General features: G+C 40.5%; 1 protein-coding gene and 1 long non-coding RNA gene across 2 annotated transcripts; one reads left to right on the plus strand and one right to left on the minus strand.

Annotated features, from left to right (window-relative positions):
• Nucleotides 1-464: 464 nt before the first annotated feature.
• LOC115216638 (NADH dehydrogenase [ubiquinone] 1 alpha subcomplex subunit 7) lies at nt 465-12,417 on the minus strand. The gene is made up of 4 exons (XM_029786124.2): nt 12,263-12,417; nt 9,046-9,092; nt 3,061-3,207; nt 465-830 (listed from the first exon to the last, which is right to left on the minus strand). Exons 1-4 carry the CDS (start codon nt 12,320-12,322, stop codon nt 743-745), a joined length of 342 nt encoding a protein of 113 aa, XP_029641984.1. The 5' UTR covers nt 12,323-12,417; the 3' UTR covers nt 465-742.
• A 4,008-nt stretch (nt 12,418-16,425) lies between these two features.
• LOC115216596 lies at nt 16,426-17,449 on the plus strand. The gene is made up of 3 exons (XR_003882088.2): nt 16,426-16,452; nt 17,071-17,189; nt 17,385-17,449. It is a non-coding gene; the product is annotated as an uncharacterized LOC115216596 (long non-coding RNA).
• Nucleotides 17,450-25,148: the final 7,699 nt, after the last annotated feature.

The following is a 25,148-nucleotide window of genomic DNA, read 5'->3' on the forward strand; positions in this document are numbered from 1 at the left end:
AACCCCTTGAGGGTAGTAAAGAAATTGGTATTTAATCACAAGTCTGTCCTTGTTTGTCCCCTCTATGTTTAGCCCCTTGTGGGTAATAAAGAAATAGGTATTTAATCACAACCGTTTCTAATAAAGGCACAAGGACTGAAATTTGTGGGGTGAAAGCAGCCAATTATTTCGACCATAGTACTTGACTGGTACTTTATTTTATTGACAATATATATGCACTCATAAAGAGCCTTAAAAACCTTCAGTTTTATAAATAGCCTAGCATTTTCAGACTTACTTCAAAAATGCAGGTTTAAATAAGTCTAATTTCAAAATATTAGCTCACATTAATACTTATGTCTGACATATATTGAAGCTAAAATGCTGAATGAACATAATTTTCTCTTTCTTGAGAGCAGTGTAGAGATTTTTTTTACCTCCTTTCTTTGTTTTGCTTAAATTTCAATAAAAAGATCTACTAATTATTTATTAAGTGTCTATTTTATTATCTTAGATATTGATAATAGCAATTAATTCAGTATGTACAATATTTCTGCATCACAGAACAAGATGCCTGGCACTCTCTCAGAAGTCAGGAACATAACCACAAACATTTACAAACTTGTATTTAATTCTATAAATAACTTGTTTTTTTTTTTCTGATTCTTACACAAGAATTTCTTTTGAATTTTATCAAAGGACTTCTCAGCCAAGTTGTAGCATGGTCGTGTGTAAGCAACATTATCTAATCAGCTATCAATCTTCATTTCGTCTTGTATTCTGATTTCCCTGTAGCCCAATCATAACCAAAGCCTGGAATTGGCGGCAGTTTCTTTACTGTTTCTTGAGACCTGTAAATAAATGAAAGCAAGACCCACAATGAGAAAAGGATTTAAAAACAAATTTCTTTCAACCTCATCATCATTTAACATCTATGATTCCATGAATGTGTCGGTCAGACAAAATTTGTAGTGGTAGATTTTTTCAACAGTCCGATACACTTCCTGTTACCAACCCTCACCTGCTTCCAAATAAGGTAATATTTCCCCCTTGGCTGGACATGGTTCCATAGAAGACTGGAAATTGAAGTGAAAGTGACACTCACAAACATCAGATGATGTCAAGTCAAGGAGACAAACATACATCTATATGAGTGAGAGTGTGTGTGTGTATAAATATATATGTGTGTGTGTGTGTGTGTATATATATATATGTGTGTGTGTGTGTGTATATATATATATATATAGATAGATATATTTATATGTATGTGTGTATATATATATTGTATATATATATATATATTTTCTCTCCTTGTTTTTTTTCTGTGTCCCTTTCTGTAGAAGAGCGTAGGCTCGAAACGTAAAAGACTTTTTCTATTCCTGAGCGTTTTACTAATACATCTGTTTGTTTTGTACACTACCTGTTTTCGTCTTTTGTTTTTTTTCGTAAACTCTCCCTATATATATATATATATATATATATATATATAAATATATATAAATATATACACACACACTACAAGCTTTTAGTCACCTTCTACCAAATTCACTCACAAGACTTCAATAGAAGCATTTGCTCGTGGTGCCATGCAGTAAGACTGAACCTGAAACCATGTGGATGGGAAGTAAAAGAATACTGCACAAGATTTGTAAAAGGCGATACTGTATTACTTCCACGTGGACAAGAATTGAAATCTCACGATGTAAAGAAAATAATTAATGCTAATCTGCATCAACAAAGGAATATTTATATAGCTAATAAAAGGTACATAACTCTACTTGTCTTCTGTGACAGCTCTAGCTTCCTCAGTCAGAGGTTTTCAAACTGACAAATACCAGGCCTTCACCTGTATATTAGTCTATATCAAAATCATTTGTTTGCAATTATCCATGAAAATATGTCCAACTATTGTGCTCTTCGCGTTTAAAGCACAAAGAGAAATTATATTTTTCTTGAAAACAGATGAGGGTTGGTAACAGAAGGGCATTTGACCATAGGAAATCTGCATTAAGAAACTCATGCAAGAGTGGAAAAGCAGACGTTAAAACGATATATATATATATATATGGTGTAAAGCACAACTAGAGAAATCAACCACCATTTACATCAGCTTGCACAAAATTCTCCTTTACAGTAGTTGAAAAATGCTTAAAAAAGTTGGTATCATCTTCTTAGTCTTTACTGTGTTCTTTTGCTTACTTCTTGATATGTTTGGCTAGAAAATCCTAATATTCTAAGAATTGTCTCCATGTTGGAATTTGCATTCATAACACAATATATAAATCTTTAGGTAAATATATTCAATAAGAATATTATATACTGAATTTATATTGAGTGCTCCATTGTATAAAAATATTAATACTATTAAAGTATTTATATATTTAATACGAGCGATATATACATATATTTTTTAATATATTATTATTATTATTAATATAAGGAAATCAATATCGAACTCATCATAAAGTTATACCCGTGTGAAAGACCTTATTGTATTAAAAATATAAATATAATGTATAAGATAAATTTGATAGTTTAAAAGTTTTGAATTAATTTTTTAAGCATCTTACGATCGTTTCACAGAAGAGTTGTCCCTATGATGAAATCCTATATTGATAAGCATTTATAGACAACCCTTCTGCTCATAACACAATGCAAAATGCAATACATATTCACCGTTCCCTATCAAGATACAATTCAAATAAGCACTTACATGTTTTACACATCATCATCGTTTAACGTCCTTTTTCCATGCTAGCATGGGTTGCACGGTTCGACCGGGGATCTGGGAAGCCAGGAGGCTGCACCAGGCTCCGGTCTTATCTGGCAATGTTTCTACAGCTGGATGCCCTTCCTAATGCCAACCAGTCCATGAGTGTAGTGGGTGCTTTTTATGTGCCACCGGCACGGAAGCCAGTCGAGGCGGCACTGGCTTCGGCCACGATTCGGATGGTGCTTTTTACGTGCCACTGACATGGTATACTTTACACAGTCTAAAGTATACTGCAAACACTTACACGACACCACTAACAGTATTTACACTAAATCAGTGACATCACAAAACATATATAAAAGACTTACTCAGCAGTTTCTCCTGCAGCAAGAGCTGGTGCTGGGCTGTAAGCTATTGCTGGCGGCAAAACCTCTCGACGAGCATCTCGAGTGTAATAATAGTTACCAGAAAGTTTATGATGAGGACCTACAGGTAAGCTCGGAGGTGGTTGAGTTCTGAAGTGAGAAAGAGACAGAAGAAACGTAGGTAGTTCAAAATAAAAATACTTTCACAGAATCAATAATAAAATATTACGGAGATGTACTTGCATAGCGAGTGACCTGATCTGAGATCGTGTGCTGGAACGAAAACAATTGCAGCGTGGAAGGTGTTTCTAAACCATTTAAGAAACACACAAAAACTGTTAGATTCACTTCATCATCATCATCATCATCATCATTATTTAGCGACCGCTTTCCATGCTAGCATGGGTTGGATGGTTCAACTGGGATCTGTGAAGCCAGAAGGCTGCATTAGGCCCAGTCTGATCTGGCAGTGTTTCTACGGCTGGATGCCCTTCCTAACGCCAACCACTCCGTGAGTGTAGTGGGTGCTTTTTATGTGCCACCCGCACAGGTGCCAGATGGAGCTGGCAAACGGCCACGGACGGATGGTGCTTTTTACGTGCCAAAGGCACAGGGGCCAGGCTAGGCTGGCAACGGCCACGAACGTCAAAATATTTTCGTCACTTTGAGTAGTGATAGTGCCACAAAAACAAAAAACACTCAGTACATTTTGTACAGTGATTGGCATTAGGAAGGGAATCCAGCTATAGAAACTGTGCCAAAGAAGATATTGTGTGCATATAAGTGGCTAAGATTGCAACATTCCTCTTAGAACCGGATGGTCTGTTGCAGAGTCAACTTCCCAACTATTGCTGGAACTCATTTATAGATGAACTAGCACTATGACCAGGCAACGCCAGGTCATAGTGCTAGTGCATGCATATACAGCTGCGTGCGTGCACACATACATGCGAGTACTGTCCAAATCTCTAACCAGTCACATACAGCTAGTTGGCATTCAATTGGCGTATCAAGTTTCGAGCATTTTGATTGGGTTTTGGATAGAAAATTCACAAAAGAGTCACTTCTATTGATTTTTTTAATGGCTTTGCGGGGTGACTGGGGAAATGTAAAGATGTGCACGACCACCCTTGGACGGTTTTGAATGACCATAGAAAGTACGAGCCCTCTAACTGAAAAGTTGTGGATTTGTATAAAAGACACACACACACACACACAGACAGACATTTTGCAGTTTATATATATAGATATGAAGTGATGTAAAATGAAGTGTTTTGCTCAAAAATACAATACACAGTCCAGCCAGGGAATTGAAACCACAGTCTTACAATTCTGAGTGAAACACCTTAACCACTGAGACACACAACTTCATGATGCCTGATTACTGAGCTAAATCTCTTCAACCCTTTTTGCTGCTGCGTTTCTGTTAAAATAAATCGTTTTTGTTTCAGTTAATTTTGAAAATAATGAAGGATTAAGTAAAATAATTTTATCCTTCAAGTACGTTAACACCAACATCAAAATGAAAATCAAATGGAAATTGTAATTAAGAAACCCATGCCGGTGACACGTTAAAAGCACCATCCAAACGTGGCAGTTGCAAGCGCCGCTTGACTGGCGTCCGTGTCGGTGACACGTAAAAGCACCAACCGATCGTGGCCGTTTGCCAGCCTCCTCTGGCCCCTGTGCCGGTGACACGTAAAAAGCACCCACTACACTTAGAGAGTGGTTGGTGTTAGGAAGGGCATCAAGCTGTAGAAACATTGCCAGATCAGACTGGAGCCTGGTGCAGCCTCCTGGCTTCCCAGACCCCGGTCTAGCATGGAAAACGGATGTTAAACGATGATGATGATAAGCAGGTATTTGGAACATGAATCAACATGAAGTTTTGATGAAAGGTTTTAATTTAAATCACTTTAAAGCAAGAAGTTTGTAGCACCGGACCAAGGGCATCCTAAGTGGATTAGTATCAAAGAGATAATTAAGATGAAAAATATGGATAAGTGTTACTACTACTTGTTACTACTACTTCTGAAAAACCTAAACCTTGCGTATAATACACACCCCTTTTCTAACTTGAGTCGTGCGTAATTAAGCCAGCAGGACCTAGTTGAACAAACACTTCCGCACATGCGTAATACAATAATGGTGATGTTCTTAACTGTTATATGGGAATGTAAATATGTTTGCAAATTATTTTTTTTTACATGTTATTCTGTGTTCTGAATACTTTTATTTTAATAAATGTTGCTTACTGCAAGTTATGGATGATTCTTTTATGCCTTCATTGCTGTCAGGCTTACATTAAGGTATTTTCGCGCCCAACATCACAAAATGCGTCTGAATAAACATTGCCATACAGCAAATAGAGACTCGGACATTGCTTAGAAAATATTTTTCATTTTTAACCTTGTATATAGTACGCACTAGGGATTTTGACCTTTAAATTTTGGGGAAAAAATGCGTATTATACTCGAGGATTTACGGTATACTAGAATAACCAACATGAAAGGAAAGACAAATCTAAGGGAGATAATCGATTGTAACAGAGTACACGTTCAACATTCATAACAGAAAATAATTGCACAGAATGGCAAAATGTATCCTCCAGTTGCTAGTAGTAGTTTAGTTAGGTCAACTATATCTTTATTTGCAGGGTCCAATATAGTGCAGGTAAAGTATTAGGTTAGATTCTTCTTTCTCTCTCTCCTTTTTCGGAAGAAATTGGCAGTGTTCAGGCCTGGAGAGATATGGGCTGTCAGGTTTACAATGCCTATGACACACTATATAAGACAACCGCGTATCTGCAACACTATGAAGAGTTGGGGATCCAAAGAAAGAAGTAGATGAGTCAGATTGTGAAAAATCTAATTGGCAACAGTTACTGTCAACATTTAAAAAAAAAAAAAAAAATTCTGCCCACAGTACAACACAATGGGATCAAACTCTAAAAAAATATAATAACAAAGTAAATTTTTTAACCTCATGGCCAAGCCTGTGCCTATATATTATACGATGGTATTCCTTCGATATAACTCGACAAAATCAAAACAGTTCACTTCGGGTATTTCCGTGGGTTGTAGAATATAGATATAACAAAATTATGCCTGCAATGTCTCATTTAAGCTTGAAGAAAAAAAAAAAAAGTATCATCCGAACGTTGCCGTTGCCAGCGCCGCCTTGGTTGGCTTCTGTGCCGGTGGCACGTTAAAAGCTCCAACCGATCGTGGCCGATGCTGGACCCCCCCTGGCACCTGTGCAGGTGGCACGTAAAAAGCACCCACTACACTCATGGAGTGGTTGGCGTTAGGAAGAGCATCCAGCTGTAGAAACTCTGCCAGATCAGACTGGAGCCTGGTGCAGCCCCTGGCTTCCCAGACCCCGGTCGAACCGTCCAACTCGTGCTAGCATGGAAAACGGACGTTAAACGATGATGATGATGATGATTTGTTCTTACCTGCTTCATGTGTCTATGTAAAAGTCTGAAAATTTCCAAGTAGGAAACAGAATCGGACTGTCCTTTGCTTCCACAGAAATACCCAAAGAGAAAAGTTTTGATTTTGTTGAGTTATACCGAAGGAATACCTTTTATGATAATGTGCATTTCAATATCTGTGTCCAAAACATTATCTTTAGCATGGAAAAAATGTCACAGAAAATACTGTGAAATGTTCTGGAAACCTGATCTATTGATCTGTCAGTCTGTCTGTGTCATCATCATCGTTTAACGTCCGCTTTCCATGCTGGCATGGGTTGGACGGTTTGACTGAGGGCTGGCACGCTAGAAGGCTGCACCAGGCTCCAGTCTGATCTGGCAAAGTTTCTACAGCTGGATGCCCTTCCTAACGTGTGTGTGTATGTGTATATATCATCATCGTTTACTGTCCATTTTCCATGCTGGAGTGTGTATGTATGTATGTTTGTTTGTTTGTATCCTTGTCTTGATATCACATAACTGTGATTGTCACTATCATACAAGTGTCACCTTTACTGCCAATCTTCTGTGTAAATATATCTCATCACGGAGAAATACTAAGTTGCTTGGAAACGGGCAAGGGTTGGTGACAGGAAGAGCATCCAGTGAAAGAAAATTAGCCTCAATGGATTCTATCTGACCCACGCAAGTAGGGAAATGTGAACATTAAAATGATGATGACATGCAATCAAATCTATTTGTATTAAAATATACCGACAAACATATTCATTCTTAATCCTTTCAGGCAGATTCAAACATAAATATGCTAATCATCATTGTATTTTGTCTTCTTCAGACAAATTCATTAGGGTAAGGGGACTTTGGGACTTCCTGTGTTTCAACCTTGTTTTGTCTCCTCAAAGTTACTCCTCCAATAATATTGGAGTATTCACATTCGAATCTGCCAGAACATATTAAAAATGAATGTGCATGTTATCATTCTGATTCTTGCTGTCCATCATCATCATCATCATCAACATCATCGTTTAACGTCCGTTTTCCATGCTAGCATGGGTTGGACGGTTCAACTGGGGTCTGTGAAGCCGGAAGGCTGCATCAGGCCCAGTCTGATCTGGCAGTGTTTCTACAGCTGGATGCCCTTCCTAACACCAACCACTCCGTGAGTGTAGTGGGTGCTTTCTACGTGCCACCCGCACAGGTGCCAGACGGAGCTGTTTTTACGTGCCATGAATGGATGGTGCTTTTATGTGCCACCGGCACGGGGGCCAGGCGACACTGGCAACGGCCACGAACGGATGATGCTACGTGCCACCGGCACGGGGGCCAGGCGAGGCTGGCAACGGCCACGAACGGATGGTGCTTTTTACGTGCCACCGGCACAGAGGCCAGTCGGGGCGGCGCTGGCAACGGGCACGATCGGATGGTTCGCTTACTTGTCACCGGCACTGGTATCACAGCTGCAATTTCCATTGATGTTGATCGACTTCGATTTTGGTTCTGCTTTCTGATATCTGATTTTGATTTTTTGATTTGTACATAACAATCTAATATACCTACACAGTAACGCTATAAAGACATTTTGGTCTGGTATTAGAGAGCTCTCAACCTTAGGTTTCAAACAAAATTTTTATATTACATCAACTTTTTTGCGGAACTTTTCCCAAGGTGATTCAAACTCGGGCGAGGTCATTGCCAGTGCTGTTGGACTGGCTCCTGTGCAGGTGGCACATAAAAAGCACCATTTGAGCATGGCCGTTGCCAGTACCGCCTGACTGGCCCTTGTGCCAATGGCACGTAAAAGCACCCACTACACTCTCGGAGTGGTTGGTGTTAGGAAGGGCATCCAGCTGTAGAAACTCTGCCAGACCAGATTGGAGCCTGGTGCAGCCATCTGGTTCGCCAGACCTCTGTCAAATCGTCCAACCCATGCTAGCATGGAAAGCGGACGTTAAACGATGATGAGGATGAAATTGTGTGTTTGAAAGAGAGAAAGAGGGGGGGGTAAAGGAAGGGAGAGAGAGAGCTTTTGATAATTTACCAAATTCTTGCAAAATCAGAGAAACACAATTTAATAAAGTTTAAAGAAATCATTTTACAAATGTTACTCTTGACATGCAACAAAATTATAACTAACTAGCAGTATCGCCCGGCGTTGCTCGGGTTTGTAAGGGAAATAACTATATAAGCATTTTTAGAGAGTTATAGCCAAAAAATAGCAAAAATATGCATTAAAAATGGAAAAAAAAATTGATGGTAAATTTTTTTTAAATCGTTGACTCATCGTAGACATTTTTAGAGAGTTATTTCCCTTATATAATAGCGAAAAAAATGCATTAAAATGGAAAAAAATGATGGTAAATTTTTTTTTAAATCGTAGACTCATCGTAGACGCGCGCTAATACCCAGAAGGGCTCGATATGAATCACGACTATAAGATACCCACTTTTGGTTAAACTGCACCGCAAAATGTGGGAGTAGTTAGGAATCTAAATTGTAGGAGACAGACACACAACCTCTCTTTTATATATAAAGATTTCATAATTTTCTTTTACCTTTTACCATATTCTTCTTCATAACGAAGAGGTGATTGATGCTTGAACTGAAATAAAAACAAATGGAAACATATTAAAACATAGATTAGCTTATCAACATGAATTTATTCTCCATGACTTTAGACATTAACCCTTTTATTACCATATTTCTATTGAAATACACTGCCTTGAGTCAATTACATCGACCCCAGTGCGTAACTGGTACTTAATTTATCGACCCCGAAAGGATGAAAGGCAAAGTCGACCTCGCCGGAATTTGAACTAAGAACGTAATGCCAGATGAAATACCGCTAAGCATTTCGCCCAGCGTGCTAACGATTCTGCCAGCTCGCTGCCTTAACTGCCTTTATTTCAAATAGTAACATCATCATCATTTGACATCTGTTTTCTATGCTGGTATGGGTTGGACGGTTTGACAGGAGCTGGCCAACTGGGGAGCAGTCTGGACCCCAATTGTCTTTTGTGGCGTGGTTTCTACAGCTGGATATCCTTCCTATTGCCAACCACTTTACAGAGTGTGCTAAGTGCTTTTCATGTGCCACTGGCACAGACACACTTATACAGCACTGACATGAATGCATTATATGTGGCACCAGCACCTGTAAAGGACAGGCTTATGTGTATGGGTGACAGCGATTTTCCTTAACTTGACATGTCTTCTCAAGTGCAACAAATCACAACTGGCCCCTTGTCGTTTCCTCACTGAGGCCCAGCACCTGAAGGTCCTTTCTCACCACTTCATCCCACAGCTTCTTGGGTCTACTCCTTCCACAGGTTCCCTCCATGATTAGAGCTTGGCACATCTTTATGCAGCTGTCCTCATCTATATGCATTACATGACTAAACCAGCACAGTCTTCTCTCTTCATCATCATCGTTTAACGTCCGCTTTCCATGCTAGCATGGGTTGGACGATTTGACTGAGGGCTGGCGAACCAGATGGCTGCACCAGACTCCAATCTTGATCTGACAGAGTTTCTACAGCTGGATGCCCTTCCTAACGCCAACCACTCAGACAGTGTAGTGGGTGCTTTTACGTGCCACCGGCACGAGGGCCAGTCAGGCGGTACTGGCAACGGCCATGCTCAAATGGTGCTTTTTATGTGCTACCTGCACAGGAGCCAGTCCAGCGGCACTGGCAACGACCTCGCTTGAATATTTTTTCACGTGCCACCAGCACAAATGTCAGTAAGGCGACACAGGTAACGATCACGCTCGAATGGTGCTTTTTGCGTGCCACCGGCACGGAGTCTTCTTGAAGTAATAAAGTAATTAGTAAAATAACTTTGTCATTATTATGTTGGTGTTTACAATATAAATTAACATGAAATTTTGATGGGAGGTTTTCAGTTAGATTACATTAAAACATTTTGCATCATCAGAAGTAGGGGTAGTCTCAGGTGGGTTGGTATCAAAAGGGTTAATTTTCATCGAGGAAATGAGTTAGCAGAAATGACAATTTCAGACTAAATGTTTTGAGGAATTTAACGGAAAACACCCCACCTTTTTAATTTTGTGAATTTTCAGTAATTTTATCTAGTATTCCGGATCTTTTGGGGCTCTAAAAATACTGAGATATAATGAAGCCAATTCTCATTGTTGCAGTTCTATATTGAAACCCACTCGGAAAGTAATGGGAACCTACATACTGCAAGACATTTTGCCAGATACTATGCCGATTCTATAATAGCATGTATTATCAAAACTTCAAATTACTATAATTATTCAACTACTTGTAAACCGAAAAAACATTTGATACACTGAAGCTTTACTCTTTACTCTCTTTTACTTGTTTCAGTCAGTTGACTGCGGCCATGCTGGAGCACCGCCTTTAATCGAGTAACTCGACCCCGGGACTTATTCTTTTGTAAGCCCAGTACTTATTCTATTGGTCTCTTTTGCCGAACCGCTAAGTAACGGGGACATAAACACACCAGCATCGGTTGTCAAGCAATGCTAGGGGGACAAACACAGACACACACACACACACATACATATATATATATATATATACATATATACGACGGGCTTCTTTCAGTTTCCGTCTACCAAATCCACTCACAAGGCTTTGGTCGGCCCGAGGCTATAGTAGAAGACACTTGCCCAAGGTACCACGCAGTGAGACTGAACCCGGAACCATGTGGTTGGTAAACAAGCTACTTACCACACAGCCACTCCCGCTTTATTAAAATACAAGCACAATTAGAAACGTCAACAGAGAATGTACTTGTAAATATCTGACACATTCTTGCTTTTATGAGTCTATATTCATATTGGGTTTTTTCAGTTCCCTAGAAAGTGGGGCTTTGCTATTTTTGTAAAAATTGAAGTGTGTTTTAGTTTTTCTTTTCTTTTTTTTTCTTTTTTTTTTTTTTTTGCAATTAAAGCTTTTTCAATTGATTTTTTAGGAGAAAACTCCCAGGAATTTGTGACGACAATTTAAAGTGAAAAGTCGAGCCACAGCGAAATTCAAACACAGAACAAGTGAAACAGTAAAGTATTGAACTTAGTGGTGTTATGTTAAGGTATTCACCATGGTTCCGGGTTCAGTCTCACTGCGTGGAACCTTGGGCAAGTGTCTTCTACTATAGCCTCAGGCCGACCAAAGATTTGGTAGACAGAAACTGAAAGAAGCTCGTCGTATGTGTGTGTTTGTGTGTCTGTTTGTCCCCCACCCCCAACATCGCTTGACAACCGATGCTGGTGTGTTTACGTCCCCGTAACTTAGCGGTTCGGCAAAAGAGACCGATAGAATAAGTACTAGGCTTAACAAAGAATAAGTCCTGGGGTCGATTTGCTCGACTAAAGGCGGTGCTCCAGCATGGGCGCAGTCAAAATGACTGAAACAAGCTCAAAAGAGCATAAAGATCGAAGCCTAAGGGACGATAATTGCCGACCAATTTAACTTTCGGACTGTAAAGGCGAGGAAGCGGAGTTAAAAGACCAATTTAAATTTAGATCTGTAAAAGCGAGGATACCCAACATTTTGATGATCATCATCGTAATGATAGATAAAGATCGAAACAATTTTAAAATCAAAATTACGATCGACATGAAAGTGATGTCCTTGATCACTTTCAAAGTCAATATTAAGAACTCCAGCAAGGAGGATTTCCTAAATGAAATATTTATAAATAGCAACGTGTATATAGAGTCATGGACTAACATCATACATGTTTAGGATATTTGTAAAAAAAATACACCAACGGTTGACTTACTCCGAGGAACCAATTCCGGATTGTGGCTATGATAGGAGTCACCGACCTCCGCTGAGCCATGATTGAATGAAAACAAACTAACACACTCACTGTAGCTCCGCAGTAAATTCTGATGAGGTGAAATAGCTAATGACAAATATATGTAAATGAAACGTAACTAGGGTACTACTAGCGTACAGTGGTCCCGGTGCGCGCACTCGCGTATTCTAAATTTTTTATAAATTTTATTTAACAAGCTATGGGTACTACTAGCGAACAGTGGTCCCGGTGCACGCATACGCGTAGTCGCGCATCCGCACTAGCTAGTTGTGACTAGTCGATCCTTACTTTGTGTTTTTGTCTTTAACTTACATTGTTTAACAAAAATTATTTACTTTGTGTGTAATAAAATTATTTATTTTCTGTTTAATTTACTTCGCTAGGCCGTCGTTGTAGGGATCGACTAGTCACGACTGACTAGCTAGCGCGGATGCGCGACTACGCGTATGCGTGTGCGTACACCGGGACCACTTTTCGCTAGTAGAAGCCGTAATGAGTTGAATAAAATTTATAAAAAATTTATAAATGCAAATTAAAGCGATAATTTATTCAGTTTCTGAAATTTACGATATTAATAAAAAAAAGATATTCACCTCCGTTCTCTCTCGTGACGATCCCACAATCCTTTCCGCTTGTGCTTCATCGCCATAACACATCATGGATAAATCCGCTCAGCCAAAACTTGCTCGAGTAAGTACATTTACCCATTCAATTCGGTCTTTTTTTAAACGAATTATATACAATAGATATTCGATAAGGTGTATCCTCAATTGCGATGGGCTTGAAACGGTTTCTTTCTGCTTCGAAATCGTCTACGAAACCTCATTTTGTCCAACATAACGAATAAGGTTATTTTTTTTTTTTTGTTAATGTCTCTTAACTTCATTGAACCACGTGGATTCTGTTACTTTATTTCTTCGTTGGTACTACTAGCCAACAGTGGTCCCGGGCAAGGTTTAGGGTTTAGAAATTAAGGTTAGGGTTAAAAAGTCGTTGTAGGGTCGACTACTTACAACTAGCTAGCGAGTGTGCGCCCACCGGGACCACTGTTCGCTAGTGGTACCATTAGCAATTCTTAATAATGTTTGATTATAAAACCACTGGCGTAAAGGCTTCCATGTAGAATTGGTGAATGCCTGTGTTTATATACCTTGGTGGTACTAGTATCGTAGACTGGTCCCGGTTTACTGGAATGGAAAAAAATGGTAACTTTTGGCTATTCGTTTGTTTAATTCCACCGTTATTAATGCTGATAAGGTGGTGGCTAAACATAGCCGAATTCAATGACTGAAACCATTATAAAATGGGTAATTGGATAAAATTAAGAATCTGGGGGGGAAAAAAATTTGGTAAAATTTCAATTGTTCAAAAAGTGAAATTAGTGTTTTCTCTAATGTTTCACGCATACATTGAATTATAAAATAACAAGACGCAAAAAGTATATCTAAACAGAAAACCTGACATGCTAGAAAACACGTGGTAAAGACTTCACACGTTTTCAAAATTTAAACCCGCCCCAACCGGAAATCTGACAAGCTAGAAACAACAGCCAAACTGAGGATCAACTTTCTAAATACGAATTACCAAAAAAGGGGGGGAAATTTTAACAGTCGTTTTGTTCTCTGTGTGTGCAACAAATCTAATTTTTACCTCTCTTAATTCCAAAAGACCCTCAACCACATGTTCGTCATGCAACATTAGTAGAGAAAACAATTTCCCTTCTTGTCATAGGGCGGAGGGGACGGGGGTTTATTTCATTTTTTTTGTTTAAGCGAAAATTTAAATTTTGAAATGCAAATTTTTTTGCAGAATCGGAATCTCCGCCCTCGATATAGTGTTTCTGTAAAAAAAAGAAAGCAAAAAAAAATTCGCTTTGGGGGTACTGTCCATGATCTTTCTCTCCGCCGTTTACTACACATTATTTTACACTATTTTCTTTTGTGACGGAGTTGGGTGGGATGCAGACATGGATAATTCACACGATCCAGTAACACCACTTCAACACCCGGTCACAAAAATGAAAACAAAAAAGTGTAATAGGTGTAAAACAACATGTAGTAAATGAATATGAAAAAAGAACAATGCGCACTGGCGAACGGGGAGAAAACTCGAATTTTATATATATATATATATATATAGTGGATCAGACACTGGAGTTTGATCCTTTTTGCTTGGTACCTGCACCAGTGCTTTTTCAAACAAATTAATCTACACTCTTCCTTGCTAGCATGGATTGGGCAGAATTCGTTGAGACAGATTTTCGACGACATACCCTTCCTGTCGCCAACTCTCATGGCCACGCATTTCTCGGAATATTGGAAGCCAAAAGCACCGCTCGTTTACATACGTCTATGACGGGGTTTCGATTTAAAATGGCATACTGTTTATAGCAGATTCCATTGCCGGATGTTTTTGTTCCTAAGATATTATACATATATGCATAGATACATATATATGTTTGTATTTTAGATAATAGTGAAAATAGTTGATAATTTGATTCATTTGCAAGTAAAAGCAAGATCTTGTCCTAGTGAACCATTTCTAGATCTATCATTGGTTATGCTTCTTTGTATTGAACTTAAATATGCTGTGGAAACCAATTTTGAAGCACCAAAGCAAAACCATCAGATTGAGTATGTCACCAATCTAAAAGTGAGCACAAGGTGACAGAATGGAAGCTTGAAGAATTTGTGTGATTAGAAATGAGAAGACAAACTGAAGACTTAATGTAGATGGCAATCCTGAGAGTGCACTACAGTGTAAACCATAAAAAATACTGGAAACCTAATGTGAAGTATAACACCAATGCTGATACTTAGAGAGCTTATAGTAAACCCCTAACATCAAAAGAGCCTTCAACTATGTACTTAATAGCATATCTAACATTCATGACCAAATAACTGAAGTTGGCGAATAACTTTAAAATAGAGACAAGGCTACTGTTTTTGTATGACTTGCCCTTCCCACAGTGACTTATCAATAAGGAAGTTAAACTTAGCAGTTAGTTGACATACGGTATTCACTAAAAACTGAGTGGAATTGTAAAAGAATGAAAGTGAAATAAACTTCAAATACAATGGTAATCCTGTTTTGAAACCATTTTTATCAGAGTTGTTGGGTCTCAAGCACAGGTTATATCCTCTGTTTATTATCTAAAAAATTCCATTCTGAGGTGATTACAATAAGCAACTTCCTCTATATCTCGTTAGTGTTATAAGGCTGATAACTGATATAACAGTATGTTTGTATTTGAGGCAATAATGTAAATTAAATATAGGAACTGCAGTATACAGTAATGTTTGTGAATCTCAAAAACAGCCATGCTAGCATGGAAAACGGACGTTAAACGATATTGATGAGGCACAAATGGAACAAACTACTTGTACATGATATAAGATGGAAGCTATCTTCCATAATGCCAACACTACTCAGGCACAATTCAGAACTGACAAAAATAAAAACTAGTAGAGGCGCAATGGCCCAGTGGTTAGGGCAGCGGACTCGCGGTCGCAGGATCGCGGTTTCGATTCTCAGACCGGGCGTTGTGTGTGTTTATTGAGCGAAAACACCTAAAAAAGCTCTACGAGGCTCCGGCAGGGGGTGGTGATCCCTGCTGTACTCTTTCACCACAATGGCGGTGCCCCAGCATGGCCACAGCTCAAGAGCTGAAACTGGAAAAAACAAACAAAACAAAAAAATATCAACTGAACCTGGTTGATGTACCACAAAAACCCAAATGGGGGTGCAGGAATATGTTGTGGTCCTGGTTGGAAAGTCTTTAATCATCTGTTGGGTCAACTCTGACATGGAGCTGTATGGATAAGATACAGTACTCGATCTAGTCTCCCAATTGAATGAAACTTGAGTGGGAGTAGGGGTCCACCAAGGCCTTGTGCATTGCAGGAAGTTACTAAGTGTTGTATAGAAAGACCAAAATTAAGCATTGGTTGCAAGTGCAAGGCTATGATTTTGGCATGTCACTTTTGTTGTGTAACTGCAACCTCAACCAAGTATCTTGTTCATATTGGTTTTGTGTCATTTTTTAAATCAGTTTCTGTCTATACAGTTACATGGACATAATTCAAATCTTACTTTTTTGACAGGTTACCAAAGTCCTTGGACGTACAGGATCTCAGGGTCAGTGTACACAGGTGAGTCAATTAGTTTATCTTTTGCTTGTTTCAGTCATTAGACTGCAGCCATGCTAGGGCACTACATTGAAGAATTTTTAGTCAAAGCTTAGTACTTATTCTATTGATCTGTTTTGCTTAACTACTTAGAAGGACATAAAAGCATCAACTCCAGTTGTCATGCAGTGGTAGGGGGGGACGCTCAATGAGCTTTGGTTGGCTCGAGGTGCCATGCAGTGGGAATTAACATGGAACCATGTGGTTAGGAAGCAAGCTTCTTACCACATAGCCATGCCTGTGCCTATGATAACTGTTTGATCTTTTTGAGATTTAAATAATATTGCCAAGTTCATATGGAGCTAAAAGTAGTTCTCATTTCTCAAACCGAAATGAATTCATTCAGCTGGATGAATTCCAAAGTTCACTCTTGGAAGATCAGAATGAAATGGAAAGATAGGAAAAGAATTTATGGTCTGCTGTAGCTTAGATATAAGTACACCTTGGCTATGGGTGCACTCTACATGGGGCTAAAATGATTATATTTTGTAGAGCTATTGGATCGTGGTTGATTTGGTATTAATAAAATGAAAATTGCTTTCTGCGTTTTTTGCTCTAAAAGTTTAATTTTTTTTTCTATAGGTCCGGGTTGAATTCATTGACGATAGCAACCGATCAATTATTCGAAATGTTAAAGGACCAGTCCGAGAAGGAGACATCTTAACTCTCTTAGAATCTGAAAGAGAAGCCAGAAGATTACGGTAAATGTTGACTTTTATTTCTGCTCCTTTCCCTTAGTATTAGGTTTACTACCTTGAAATCTTGTCGTTATTAAGTAAAGTTAACTTTAAAATCAGATTGGTAGTTCTGTATAATATTTAAATATTCAAGAACAGAAATTTTAGTATGGGTTGTGTTCAATTTATTGATTTTTTTTTTTGTTTTTTTATTTGCAGATGAGGGCTCCGGTCAAGTTTATTTTATTTGGAGAATGGAAATAAATTTGTGATTGGAAGCTAAACTCTGACTTTTGTTTTGTTTTTTTTTTATTCATTTTGTGTTGTAAGTTCTTGATGTATCTGTGTACAGTTCCTATGGTGAAAAGATGAAATTTGTGGAGTCTTCCTACGAACCATTGCATCCCAAATTTAGTTAATGTCCCCACTAAACCTTCTGATCTTCCCCTTTGTTGATATATTTCTAGTGAAATAGTCTTTTGTCTTAATTTTTAAAATAGTGAATTTTAGTAAAATAATTGGTGTATAAGAATGTAAATTAACATGAAATTTTCATGGAAGTTTTTGAGATATTAAAATGTTAGATGGCTTAACTTTTGAATTGTCGGATCTAGCTGTTAGGTCTCGTTTCATTCACTAGTAGGGTTTACCTTTGAGAGCTTTCACAGGAGCATTTTATTACGCTTGACATCATCAAAACTTTTGGTCATTTTTAACATTGTCATCATCATCATCGTTTAGCGTCCGTTTTCCATGCTAGCATGGGTTGGATGTTCTACTGGGGTCTGTGAAGCCAGAAGGCTTCATCAGGCCCAGTCAAATCTGGCAGTGTTTCTACGGCTGGATGCCCTTCCTATTTGAGCATTTATCTACTTGCTTCTAACATCACAGTTTATTACTGACGATGTCACTCGTGTTCTGTGCATAGGCATCGTCTGTCTATTCATAACTCGAATGTCTTGTATCAGATCTGCATTACCTCCATCAAATGAAACTTCCAAAACATCCTTCTATGAGACTATGTATAGTTAAGTGAGTATCGTAATGAAAGGGTTAAAGTAAGCCTTTTTTCTATTTTTTATTACTTTTATTAACAACACAAAGGAAATAAAAATGACTTAGCCCTTTAGCATTTAAACTGATTATATCTGGCTCAAGTATTCAACCTGCTTTATGTTCTAACTAGCCAGACAAGATAATGCATGATTAATTCGAAATAAAGGGTTGAGACGGGAAGTGGAACTGGGTTGCATTTAGAATCTACCAGCAAAAATAACAATTACTTCTTAAGCAAAGAATTATATATTTAATGAAGACCAGATTTGGCATTTTCTACTGATGCAGCCTCTCTAAATGTTATTTGAAACACAATTCACTAATTATTTAGTCTTTGCTGTTCTGTTAGTGAATGATGCTAATTACTATCCCTGGCCTCATTAGTGGCGAAAGTGAAGCAAAATAACTTCAACTACCAATAAAAACAGTTCTGTGCTTAGCTTTAATCGTGAGAATAACAAGAACTGCAATTATTTCTTAGACAACAGCAATGAAACATGGACAAGCAGAGTTACATACCTTGTTCATGAATACAACATGCTAATTGTGCAATAGTTGTGAAGGGGACTTTGATCGAAATGTTTGTAGTCCCTCTTTTCATCTCATCAGTCATGGAGTCCCTAAAATGTGTCATAGACTCAGCACTTTTTCTTTTGACAAAGTAAGTAAAGAAAATCGGTTTCTAATGGAACCAATAAATAGTTACCAAAGGACTGATGGGTTATCAGAATCAGTAATTTTTGCGTTGGTCACCATCTTTCATATTCAAGATATAAAAATCACTATTGGCATCTGTATTCTGGATTTGTACAGACACAATTCATCTCTTTTAACATTGACTTTTTTGAGCTTGTATGGGTCAGGTGGAATTCAATGAAGCACCCAGAAAACAGGAAACAAGCAACACCATTTGAATGGTTGTGGCACTTGTTTACAACTAGCAAGCACAAGCATATATTAGCTTCTTTCAGTGTCTCTAACAGATCCTCTCTCGAGATTTTGGATTGGCCAGTGGGACTGAATCCAAACCATGTGGTTGGGAAATAATTCTGTATTGCATTGGGTGGACAGTAGTGTCATTGGTTGAAGGTTTTGTGAGATATTGATTAGTTTTAGACTATGGTAGACACCAAAGATGCCATGCATTAGGATTGAACTTGGAACCACATGATTGTAAAAACAAGGTGTAATGATTATTAGGACAAGATACTGCAATAGCCTGGGCTTCAGAGGTCCACAGCTCTTCAATATCCTCCTAGAGGACCTGCATGGGGTGGATGCAGATGTCTTTAAAATAAAGCTGGACCTCTTCCTGTCAGGTGTTCCAGATGAGAGCAGCTGCATCAAACACTCTCATTCACCAAATATCAATTGCTAAAGAGCATTCGTGAAGTAAAATGTAGCAACACAATGGCGGTGCCCCAGCTTGTGAGCTGAAACTAGATGGAATGAGTGTAACAATGCATTTATTTAGATCAGTGGTTCCCATGCTGATGGCACACTGTTAAATGGTTAGTATTAGGAAGAACATCTGGCCATAGAAACCATGCCACAACAGACAATTGTCGTCTGGACAGCTCCACGTCCAACTCATTCCAGCATGGAAAGCAGATGTTGAGTTGTGATGATCTCAACTGTGGTTCATATGAGATTTTGTAATTAAAATCTATGTGCAATAAATTGGTTGTACTTCTACAATATTTTTTTAACACAATCCCTAATAGTAATTAATTATAAAAAAATGTTTTTTTTTTAAATATAGGGTTCACCTGAGTAAAATTAAAGTGGTCCATAGGTAAAAAAAACTGGTCGAGAAACACTGATTTAAACTTCGTGGCCGATGCCAGCCTCGCCTGGCACCAGTGCAGGTAGCACGTAAGAAGCACCCACTACACTCACGGAGTGGTTGGCGTTAGGAAGGGCATCCAGCTGTGGAAACTTTGCCAGATAAGACCGGAGCCTGGTGCAGCCTTCTGGCTTCCCAGATCCCCGGTCGAACCGTCCGACCCATGCTAGCATGGAAAGCGGACGCTAAACGATGATGATGATGATTTGTCGTTTCCTGAATATTTTCCCTCGTGGATTACTTTTATTACAGAAAGCATATGTAGCACAGAACCTAATATATCCTGAGCGGCTAACTGGTTTCCGTGCCAGTGAAACTTAGAAGGCACCATTCGAGTGTGATCGTTGCCGGAGTGGCTATCTGGCCTCCGTGCTGGTGGCACATAAAAGACACCATTCGAGCGTGATCGTTGCCGGAGTGGCTATCTGGCCTCCGTGCTGGTGGCACATAAAAGACACCATTCGAGTGTGATCGTTGCCGGAGTGGCTATCTGGCCTCCGTGCTGGTGGCACATAAAAGACACCATTCGAGCGTGATCGTTGCCGGAGTGGCTATCTGGCCTCCGTGCTGGTGGCACATAAAAGACACCATTCGAGCGTGATCGTTGCCGGAGTGGCTATCTGGCCTCCGTGCTGGTGGCACATAAAAGACACCATTCGAGTGTGATCGTTGCCGGAGTGGCTATCTGGCCTCCGTGCTGGTGGCACATAAAAGACACCATTCGAGTGTGATCGTTGCCGGAGTGGCTATCTGGCCTCCGTGCTGGTGGCACATAAAAGACACCATTCGAGCGTGATCGTTGCCGGAGTGGCTATCTGGCCTCCGTGCTGGTGGCACATAAAAGACACCATTCGAGCGTGATCGTTGCCGGAGTGGCTATCTGGCCTCCGTGCTGGTGGCACATAAAAGACACCATTCGAGCGTGATCGTTGCCGGAGTGGCTATCTGGCCTCCGTGCTGGTGGCACATAAAAGACACCATTCGAGTGTGATCGTTGCCGGAGTGGCTATCTGGCCTCCGTGCTGGTGGCACATAAAAGACACCATTCGAGTGTGATCGTTGCCGGAGTGGCTATCTGGCCTCCGTGCTGGTGGCACATAAAAGACACCATTCGAGCGTGATCGTTGCCGGAGTGGCTATCTGGCCTCCGTGCTGGTGGCACATAAAAGACACCATTCGAGCGTGATCGTTGCCGGAGTGGCTATCTGGCCTCCGTGCTGGTGGCACATAAAAGACACCATTCGAGCGTGATCGTTGCCGGAGTGGCTATCTGGCCTCCGTGCTGGTGGCACATAAAAGACACCATTCGAGTGTGATCGTTGCCGGAGTGGCTATCTGGCCTCCGTGCTGGTGGCACATAAAAGACACCATTCGAGCGTGATCGTTGCCGGAGTGGCTATCTGGCCTCCGTGCTGGTGGCACATAAAAGACACCATTCGAGTGTGATCGTTGCCGGAGTGGCTATCTGGCCTCCGTGCTGGTGGCACATAAAAGACACCATTCGAGTGTGATCGTTGCCGGAGTGGCTATCTGGCCTCCGTGCTGGTGGCACATAAAAGACACCATTCGAGCGTGATCGTTGCCGGAGTGGCTATCTGGCCTCCGTGCTGGTGGCACATAAAAGACACCATTCGAGCGTGATCGTTGCCGGAGTGGCTATCTGGCCTCCGTGCTGGTGGCACATAAAAGACACCATTCGAGCGTGATCGTTGCCGGAGTGGCTATCTGGCCTCCGTGCTGGTGGCACATAAAAGACACCATTCGAGCGTGATCGTTGCCGGAGTGGCTATCTGGCCTCCGTGCTGGTGGCACATAAAAGACACCATTCGAGCGTGATCGTTGCCGGAGTGGCTATCTGGCCTCCGTGCTGGTGGCACATAAAAGACACCATTCGAGTGTGATCGTTGCCGGAGTGGCTATCTGGCCTCCGTGCTGGTGGCACATAAAAGACACCATTCGAGTGTGATCGTTGCCGGAGTGGCTATCTGGCCTCCGTGCTGGTGGCACATAAAAGACACCATTTGAGTGTGATCGTTGCCGGAGTGGCTATCTGGCCTCCGTGCTGGTGGCACATAAAAGACACCATTCAAGTGTGATCGTTGCCGGAGTGGCTATCTGGCCTCCGTGCTGGTGGCACATAAAAGACACCATTCAAGTGTGATCGTTGCCGGAGTGGCTATCTGGCCTCCGTGCTGGTGGCACATAAAAGACACCATTCAAGTGTGATCGTTGCCGGAGTGGCTATCTGGCCTCCGTGCTGGTGGCACATAAAAGACACCATTCGAGTGTGATCGTTGCCGGAGTGGCTATCTGGCCTCCGTGCTGGTGGCACATAAAAGACACCATTCAAGTGTGATCGTTGCCGGAGTGGCTATCTGGCCTCCGTGCTGGTGGCACATAAAAGACACCATTCAAGTGTGATCGTTGCCGGAGTGGCTATCTGGCCTCCGTGCTGGTGGCACATAAAAGACACCATTCGAGTGTGATCGTTGCCGGAGTGGCTATCTGGCCTCCGTGCTGGTGGCACATAAAAGACACCATTCAAGTGTGATCGTTGCCGGAGTGGCTATCTGGCCTCCGTGCTGGTGGCACATAAAAGACACCATTCAAGTGTGATCGTTGCCGGAGTGGCTATCTGGCCTCCGTGCTGGTGGCACATAAAAGACACCATTCAAGTGTGATCGTTGCCGGAGTGGCTATCTGGCCTCCGTGCTGGTGGCACATAAAAGACACCATTCAAGTGTGATCGTTGCCGGAGTGGCTATCTGGCCTCCGTGCTGGTGGCACATAAAAGACACCATTCAAGTGTGATCGTTGCCGGAGTGGCTATCTGGCCTCCGTGCTGGTGGCACATAAAAGACACCATTCAAGTGTGATCGTTGCCGGAGTGGCTATCTGGCCTCCGTGCTGGTGGCACATAAAAGACACCATTCAAGTGTGATCGTTGCCGGAGTGGCTATCTGGCCTCCGTGCTGGTGGCACATAAAAGACACCATTCGAGCGTGATCGTTACCAGCATCGCCTTACTGTCACCTGTGCTGGTGGCATGTGTAAAAGATTCAAGCAAGGTCGTTGCCAGTACCGCCTGACTGGCCCCATGCTGGTGGCACGTAAAAGCACCCACTACACTCTCGGAGTGGTTGGCATTAGGAAGGGCATCCAGCTGTAGAAACTCTGCCAGATCAAGATTGAAGCCTGGGGCAGCCATCTGGTTCGCCAGCCCTCAGTCATTCGTCCAACCCATGATAGCATGGAAGGTGGACGTTAAACGGCGATGATGATTGTCCTTCTACCATCCTGGCATGTGTTGTATGGTATGACAGGATTCTACAGGTTGGAGGAACATATGCTCCAATGTCTGCTTTGGCACAGGTTCAACAGTTGGGTGCCCTTCCTCATGGGACCAGAGCTAAAGAGGTTAATGGAGTTCACAAAACTAAGACCCCCTTTGAGAAGGAGATAGTTTTAGCTTGGTTGGGAGAATGAGATGGAGTAGGGTGGCAGCCAGTGGTAGATATGAATTGAAGGGAAGGTAGGAAGTGAGTAAGAGATTGGATAGGGTTGAAGGATGAGTGGTGGGTAAATTCTTTAAAAATAGGTATCGGCCACTGCATGTAGAAGAAACAGCTGCACTGATATGGGTATTTTGTGTAAATGCACAACAGCTGCTGGTAAAATATTTTGTGCTGATAGAAAAAAACCGAACATGAAATAAAGTGAGATCTGAAGAAGAGATAAGATAAAGAGAAGGTATGCTTCACTGTAGACCTGATCAAACCATGCCAGGAAAATTGTGATTATGATCTCTAGCTACTGAAACTAGTTTATGAACTCGGTTTGTTCAGAATGTATTGCTCTATCATTGAACTATTTGCACTAGATAATCACATATTACAGTGTGTTGTAGGTACCATGATGGAAAATGGTGTAAAAATATCTAAGCTCTCTAGAATCAACAATGGAGCCTCTACATGATTACCTGACCTGCTAAAAATGGAAACCAAATTTGCCTTCAAAAACCATCTTTAAAAAATACTCTACAAAACGCTTGTTGACCAGGATCCTGGTGGTAGGCACTCAGTGCTGCTGTTTTGCTCCAGTTTCAAGCATCTTTTTCCATACTAGCATGGGTTAGACACTTCTCACAGCATGTTGCCAGTTGAAGTAGTCCCTTGTTTCTGGCATGTACAGCAATAGAGGAAACCAATTACCTTAAATCCTTGAATATAATATGCAGGGGATTTTTAGGGGGCTGTACCTCTGAAAAGCCTAAACCTTGTGTATGATACGTACCCCTTCTCTAACTTGAGTCAAGGAGGTCTATATAACGTCCTTTATTATTATTATTATATATGTAACATAATGCAAACGTGTAGCTTTTTTGTGCATTTTGTTTGCAGAAAATAAAGAAATAACGTTTAATAAATATTGCTTACTGCAAGTTATGGATGATTTAAGGTATTTTCATGCCCAACATCACAAAATGCATCTGAATAAACATTGCCGGACAGCAAATAGAGACTCAGTCATTGCTTAGAAAATAATTTTCATTTTTAACCTCGTGTATAATACACACTAGGGATTTTGACCTTTAAATTTTGGGGAAAAAATGCGGATTATACTTGAGGACTTACAGTACCTTTGTGTGAGTGTCTATTTTGTTAGTACTTTTCCAATAACAATTACTTGACAGTGTAGACGAGGTACATTTTATCATTCCATCAGCTCTAGACAGCACCTTTGACAAAGCTAAAGAATCCCTTCTACCCTACACTGCTTCCATTCATACCTTCTCTTATTTGTGTCTTCACAATTGGATATCATTCTTATTAATCATTTGACAGTGTAAACTAGGTGCATTTTATTCTACTGGCACTAGATCACCTTTGACAAAATAAATGAATTCCCTCAACCCTACATTGCCTTTCTTTATACTTTTTTTTAGGGGTGATATAGTTGAATGCCTTTCCTAGCATCAACCACTTTACAATATGGAATAAAAGTATTTTGTTTTTCCACCAGCACTAAAAAAATTATTTCCAACAAGATGCAGGCGTGGCTGTGTGGTAAGAAGACAGGAA

The sequence above is a fragment of the Octopus sinensis genome, linkage group LG10 (genome assembly GCF_006345805.1).
Source record: "Octopus sinensis linkage group LG10, ASM634580v1, whole genome shotgun sequence".
Classification (NCBI taxonomy): Eukaryota; Metazoa; Mollusca; class Cephalopoda; order Octopoda; family Octopodidae; genus Octopus; species Octopus sinensis.